The sequence below is a fragment of the Thermothelomyces heterothallicus genome, assembly GCF_042370625.1.
Source record: "Thermothelomyces heterothallicus CBS 202.75 unplaced genomic scaffold P884_scaffold_8, whole genome shotgun sequence".
Taxonomy (NCBI): Eukaryota; Fungi; Ascomycota; class Sordariomycetes; order Sordariales; family Chaetomiaceae; genus Thermothelomyces; species Thermothelomyces heterothallicus.
Window position 1 is genome coordinate 707,874 of NW_027192569.1, and position 6,453 is coordinate 714,326.

Below are 6,453 nucleotides of genomic sequence, written 5' to 3' on the forward strand. Positions count from 1 at the left end.
AACTAACTGCCTTTACAGACGCCTCCTAGGTAGACGACCCCCTATGCCGGTATTCTATAGGTACCTACGTCGTCTTTCTAGCTAGTAGACTAGTACTATAGAAAACGAAGAAGCAGACGTTCGTTATATTTAGTACTACCGAAGTAGAGTTTACTAACCTCACTCCGACTATATATTTATTATAGTAGGTTAGCTAAATCCGATAGGAATATAGCTATTTATAGCTAACTATACTAATTATCTTTATTAATAGTAAAAACGTATATATTAATATGATAAACCCGTTAAATACTAGACATATATAGGCTATTAATATTTAGTATAAGTAGATTATCAAGAGGTATAAAGAAGGCCGTTTTATACTAAAGTATATAGCTAGTACTAAGATAGCTATAGATAGGCTAACCAAGCCATTAGAAAGAGAGAAATATACCTACTTCTTACGGTTGCTAGGGATAATAGAAAGACGTGTCCCCTGGGCGGTTTGAGCCGTAGTAGGCAGATAGGACTGATAGATAACTACCTCAATTTGTATCTAGACTACTGCTTTAGGTAGAAGGATCAGGCAGCGATATAGCTGTCTGTGGGGGGGTGTGGTGGACTGGGCCCACTAGGGCTCTAGCCCTACCGAGGTTGTAGCTACCTACATCTTCCTGCAGGTTGGCTCTAGACGCCTCCGTCCTTCTTCCTACAGAACCATCGCCAACTTAGCAGAGATACGAAGATCGTCAGTTCTATCCGCGTATCTACCTGCAAGACTCTTAGGTTTATAAGGCAAATAACAATAGCATAGGACTAGGCCGTAACTGAAGATAGCTACCTAAGCTGTTCCTGATGTACCTAGGTATCGACGACGTGAATTGGAAAGAAATAAATAAATCTATATTTGAATTTGGAAAGTTCTTAGGCTTAAAAAATAGGTTACCGGCCTTTGTTAAATAATCTAAAGCTAGTATTTTTATCCCTCCTAGAGACGTTAGTTTCCCTACTTTATGCTCTAAACTAGTACCTACTATGTAGTAGTAGAGTGATGTACTAGGAGTGAAAAAGGTGGGGACGGGGCGGGGCAAGCAGGAGGCTAGTTACAAGGTACGTATGCACCGCCACATTGAGGACGGACGACGGAAGTCGTCCTCAACGGGGCTATATGCACGCTTTGGCCAATCATGTTCCTGACAAGTACCAAGACCTGCATGCAATCGGCTGCCTTGCAAAATGCCCATCTTTCTAAGGAATCCTGATAAATCCGGTTGACTCCTTGCGCGCGAGTGCCTGGGGCTCTCTCTTAATTAATGCACCACTATCGTCGCATGCTTATACGTGTTGCTTCAATCGTCTTGTCCAATTTTCAATTTCCCAACTCGTGATTTTTTTCCCCTTTCACTTCTCTCTAATTAAGCCTCATTGGAACCAACGCCACAGATCGTCAACATCATCCTTCGGCGCCTTGGGCGGCCGCTGACTCCAAAATAGCCAGGATCACGAAGGCATTTCAAAGTAGGATTAGACTTTAGTTAATGATACCCGTTGCTTCATTCTAACATCAAATCAGCTTTGTCAATGACCGCCTTCTGCGACATGGCGCGGGACTCGCGCGATCCACTTGTACTCGGCGACCTTGCCCCACGGAACCCAACTGGCAACCCGCGGTTTCTGGTGCACCAGCGCAACCCGCACTCGGGAGAAGGCCGTTCGCCCGTGACATTTCCGATATTACGCTTCGTCGCGGAGACGACCATGGCTCACCTGGACAACGGTGTTCAGCTCTGCCATTCCTGCCGCGATGACTGCGCAAATCTTGCTCTCGAGTGCAAACAGCTGCCGGTTGTCCCGAACTTGCTCAACGGGTTCCCGTTCCGTCTCGACAACGGAGTGCTTCCATCGGCGCCAGATACCGCTCTGTGCCTGACCTCAGGAGGCCGTGCAGTTCCTGCCGACCCCAATGCCGCCTCACCGGAGACACTCGACAAGCATGGCAGACACCCGACCCTTGGAGCGAGTTCGGAGCCCAACAACGGTGCTTATGCGGGATGTCGAGCAGCTGATTGCGATTCTTCGTACTCTCTTGCCCGTAGTTCTCACAAAGGCCCGGGAAAGTCTCTGATTACCTGCCGGAAGCCCTTCGCTCATGACTTCTTCCGGCACCCCAATTCGACGGTAGCAACCACGACTCCCATGACGCAACCCGGCTTCGAATGGCGCGGGGATGGAAAGGCGCAGCGCACTCCCCAGCCGATCTCCCCCGACGCCCAACTTCCACATAAGACTGACCGGCACGGCGCGACATCAGCCTTCAACATCACCTCTCTCTCCGGCCAGAGTGAACCTGGAGCGAATCTGCTACTCGTTGCTGATGCTGCCTCGACTTTGTTGCTGACGGCCCGCATGTTGGCAGCATTCGTTGAGCGGCAATGGCCGAGGTGTGAGCCCTGCCCAGACCTTGGTTGGTCTCGGCCGAGGACACTGGTTGCGTGTGCCTAAAACCCCAAGAAGGCTGAACAGGGGCAGATGTCTCGTCCGGGGCTTGGGTTGTTAATGGTGCAGATGGAGATAAAGAACAAAAAACAGGAAAAAAAAAAAGATGGGAAAGGAAAGAAACAGGAAGGAGAAGGATGCGGATTATTAGAAGTTTCTCTGAAACTTCCCGACCTTGGACTACGTCGTTAAACTGGCCCCCATCTGCCACCACACAACAACTCGCCGTCTCAGGACAAGGCTTAAGCCGTAACCAACCTTCACGACAACACAAATACGCCAAATCAAAGTCACACGCAACTCGAGAGAGCGCGTCCAACTCACGTCGCAGTGAGTTGGGCGTCTTCCAGTCATGTTCAACAACGACGACGCTGTCCAAACCCCTTCCCTTCCCTCTCCCCGAGAGGACCTAGGGAAGTGGGCTTGGGTTGATGATTTCATCCCTGCAATACCACCTCCACACTCTGGATACTGCCAGGATCTTGAACCCTTTGACACACTCCAGCTCAACACATATATGGCCGAACTCACAGATCTATCATGCGCTGGCGAGACTTTTCCCGTCGATCCCTTTGCCGGCGCCGAGTCCATGACGGGCACCTTTACCAGCGACCTGGGCGGCGACATGTTCATTGACCTCCTCAGCTCAGGACTCCCAGCCGACGCCGTCGGGCCGTACAACACCTACGCGACACCACAGAGCTCCGTCGGCGGCAGCCCAACAACGCCGGTCTACGACGTCGGATGCTTCCCCAGCCCTCAAATCTACCAGCGGGACATCGCTCCTCCCACGCCGGTCTCGCTGACGAGCGCCACGCCCGAGCCCAACACCTCCCCCATCGCCTCCCCTTTCTCCGTCACTGCCGGCGGCCGCGGCGGCATCGACCCGAACACCACCCCGCAGCCCGCGCCCGGATTCTGGACCGCGCCCGGGGCCGACCAGCAACTCCTCACCTGCCCGGAACCAGAGTGCGGGGCCGTCTTTGCCGCGCAAGCACACCTGCGCAAGCACGCGCGCAAGCACCGCCCGCGCTTCCGCTGCCCCGTCGCGGGCGCGCCGTCGGGGTCGGGGTCGAGTTCGGGGGCGGGGGTGATTACGCGGTGGTGCGCCGGCGGGTTCCCCGACTCGCGCGCCCTGCGCCGCCACCTGTGGTCGCACCACGCCGCGTACGCGCGCGAGCACGGGGTGCCGTCCGAGCGGGCGCAGTGCCCGCTCTGTCCCTACAGCGGGAGGGGGGACAACCTGGCGAGGCATATGAAGCGGCATGGGGGGCGGTGAGTTTTCCCTCTTCCTGTCAGTGGGAGGGAAGGGTTAGGGGCGGAAAGGGCTCAAGGGTAATGAACGGTAGAGAGGTTGAGCTGTGTATATAAAAAAAAAAAGGGGGGGGGGTGTTTGGGGCCGGGATTGCTGCCCGTTTTCTTTTCAGGTTTTATGATCTGATCGAGTTTCTCCTATATTGGCGTTTTTTTAGGCGGGGTACCTCTTTAAAATCTGGGTTTTGGATTTCAACAGAGTAAACAGGCATTAGCGCTATCAATGGGATTTTTTTTTCCCAATAAGCAACCATTAAAATTTAGTTCCTGCCCTCTTGCATGTATATTTGATATGTAATTACAGTATATAATTACACAGTGATCGATTACAGCATTTCTATCACGGCCTTGGCACATATTCACCCCAAAGCCGGAGAGTTTAGACAATGGCACAATGTCAGAGGAGGATGGAAGCAAAAAGGAACTTTCGTACCCGAAATGCAGGGGAAAAAAAGTGGGACTCTCCCGCCGGGAATTGAACCCGGGTCTCGAGCGTGGATGTCACGAGGTGACAAGCTCACATACTGACCACTATACTACGGAAGATCTGTGGCTTTTGCAACCACCGTAGCTTGCTCAGCAACGGGCACCTCCACAATTCATCAAGGGCAGCATGGGCTCACGTGGCCAAGGGTGGGTCAGAAACACATCTTGGAAAGGGTTGGCTTGGGTTCTTTTCAGTTACCACATCGATTTCCCTTTCTAGCTCTTGTTCCTGTTTCATTTGCGTGTCTTTGAAGCGTGGGAATCTTACTATAATGATGTGTGACTCTAAGGTTTAAAATATCTAGGTACCAAACTACGAACCTGCCGGTCGTATGTATCGTCAGTATAGTTATGGCAGATGGCCGTGAGATTGGTACTAATTAGGTATATTTTCTTATTGAAGCGAGATGAATGAAGCAAGGGGTCACCTAATAACATCGTCGCAAACCGACCACTTCCTGGCCCATTTCTTTGTTCTCCTTTTGTGCCCAAAAGGCTCTTAACACTTCGAGCCGTGACTACTCCGACCTAAACCAGAACCATAGCGTTCCTGTCATGGCAAAACGTAACCAGGAGGCACCACCTTCTGGCACGTCTCTGAAACTGACATTTGTCTTCTGGTGTCATACCAATAACCTCGACTGCAGGTGTTTGACCGTGGAAAAGGCGATATACGACACCCCAGCATACGTCTCGCACCGATCCACCCCGAGGCGGCACTGGCCCAAGGCCTTTTGGCCGCCGCCCATGTAGTCGAGCAGCAAGCCCCTGCAGTGAACACCATCCTCCTCAAGAAACATTTGTATGCTGCCAACTTTGTCTAACAGCACAGAAGAGAACTGCCAATGCTACAGCACGGTCAGATATGCTACAGTGGCCAACTATCCATAGCGGTATAAGCGCTGTGGCGGGCACTCCCGGAACTCTCGTATGAGCCTTAGAAGTGGTGATAAAAGATGCGTTAATTCTCTCAAGTGCCAGAGGCACTAAGAAGTATTATCTAAATATATGTCGAACCCTGGTCTGTTATTCCTATTGGTACTCCATAGGTTAGTTAGATCCAACCTATTGGTAGTTAAATCCTGCAAGTAAACATTCGTCTCCCGGCGCATCACCAGAGACTACGCACACGAAGCCCCTTCGACCGCTCTATCTCCGGCATGTCTAGGTAGCAAGGCCGCATACGATCTCGTGGCATTGTATGGATTTTTCGTGAAGATGCTCCCGTACGAGATGGACGGTTCTGTGACGCAAGCTTGCTGTGGGATGTTTAATTAGTTAATTAATATGGTTCCAGTTTCGTATGGAATAAAATGAGATAGAAAGGAATACCTGGATACCAAGGGAACGGGAAAACCAAGAGACGACTGAAGAAAAAGAAAAAGAAGAAGAAAAAGAAGAAAGGACAGCCAACATGTATTTGAGAGTAAGTCGCACAGAGAGGAGGGACTAAGAGAAAACACCTAATTCATGGAAGGATACTGATGGAGGTCTGGTTATAGTGGTCAAAATAGTTCAAAAGATCGATGTCCTCTATCTACGTTTGCTGGCCCTGTGGCTCTGTATAAATAGAGGATAGGAACAAAGAAACCACCGTTTGCCCCATCGTTTGCAAGCCCATCGTTTGCCAGGATCCACAAGGACGTATCCACAGATACGAACTGTATCAGATACGTATTGGGATGATGTGTGGGATAATTAGAATGGTCAAATTCCAAGGTATTACTAAACTAATTAATTAGTTGCTGGCCAAATAGGCGTTTCAAAGAATAATTACTAAAAGTAAAATATCTCTCCGCCCAGCACCTCGCCCTGCAACACAACTATCCCGCAGCCCGAGGGTTACGTTGCCCCATCAGAGGAAGGCTCATTCAAAGCGGCGACGAGCCAGAGATAATACACCCGGCAATAAAGACACCAATGACAGACGCGGCGTGTCCGTCTACCGCGGCACGGCCTCGACCCCACCCGACGGAGGTGGCCGGCGGGCGTCAGCAGGTTTGGCATCTTTTGTCGTGAGGGGTGGTAGGGACCAAAAGGAGGGTGTTTCCGACCAGGGGATGATCCGAGGAAATTGGTAGAAGGCGGGTTTCATATGTCTGAGAGCGCTGTTTGTGTCTGTTTCTCCGCATGATACCCGGGCCCCTGGCCCTAGCATAATTATAATTAGAGATAGAT

The 6,453-nt window shown here is 51.0% G+C and overlaps 2 protein-coding genes and 1 non-coding gene across 3 annotated transcripts; 2 read left to right on the forward strand and 1 right to left on the reverse strand.

Annotated features, from left to right (window-relative positions):
• The first annotated feature begins 1,258 nt into the window (after positions 1 to 1,258).
• On the forward strand, positions 1,259 to 2,654 carry P884DRAFT_125973 (uncharacterized protein). Its single transcript, XM_069437179.1, has 2 exons — positions 1,259 to 1,497; positions 1,553 to 2,654. The coding sequence occupies exon 2, from the start codon at positions 1,561 to 1,563 to the stop codon at positions 2,479 to 2,481; it is 921 nt and encodes a 306-aa protein (XP_069298530.1). The 5' UTR covers positions 1,259 to 1,497; positions 1,553 to 1,560; the 3' UTR covers positions 2,482 to 2,654.
• Positions 2,655 to 2,827: 173 nt separating this feature from the next.
• On the forward strand, positions 2,828 to 3,754 carry P884DRAFT_197954 (uncharacterized protein; the record flags this gene model as incomplete). Its single annotated transcript, XM_069438105.1, has 1 exon — positions 2,828 to 3,754. The coding sequence occupies one exon, from the start codon at positions 2,828 to 2,830 to the stop codon at positions 3,752 to 3,754; it is 927 nt and encodes a 308-aa protein (XP_069298531.1).
• Positions 3,755 to 4,249: 495 nt separating this feature from the next.
• P884DRAFT_t70 lies at positions 4,250 to 4,335 on the reverse strand. The gene has a single exon. It is a non-coding gene; the product is annotated as a tRNA-Asp (tRNA).
• Positions 4,336 to 6,453: the final 2,118 nt, after the last annotated feature.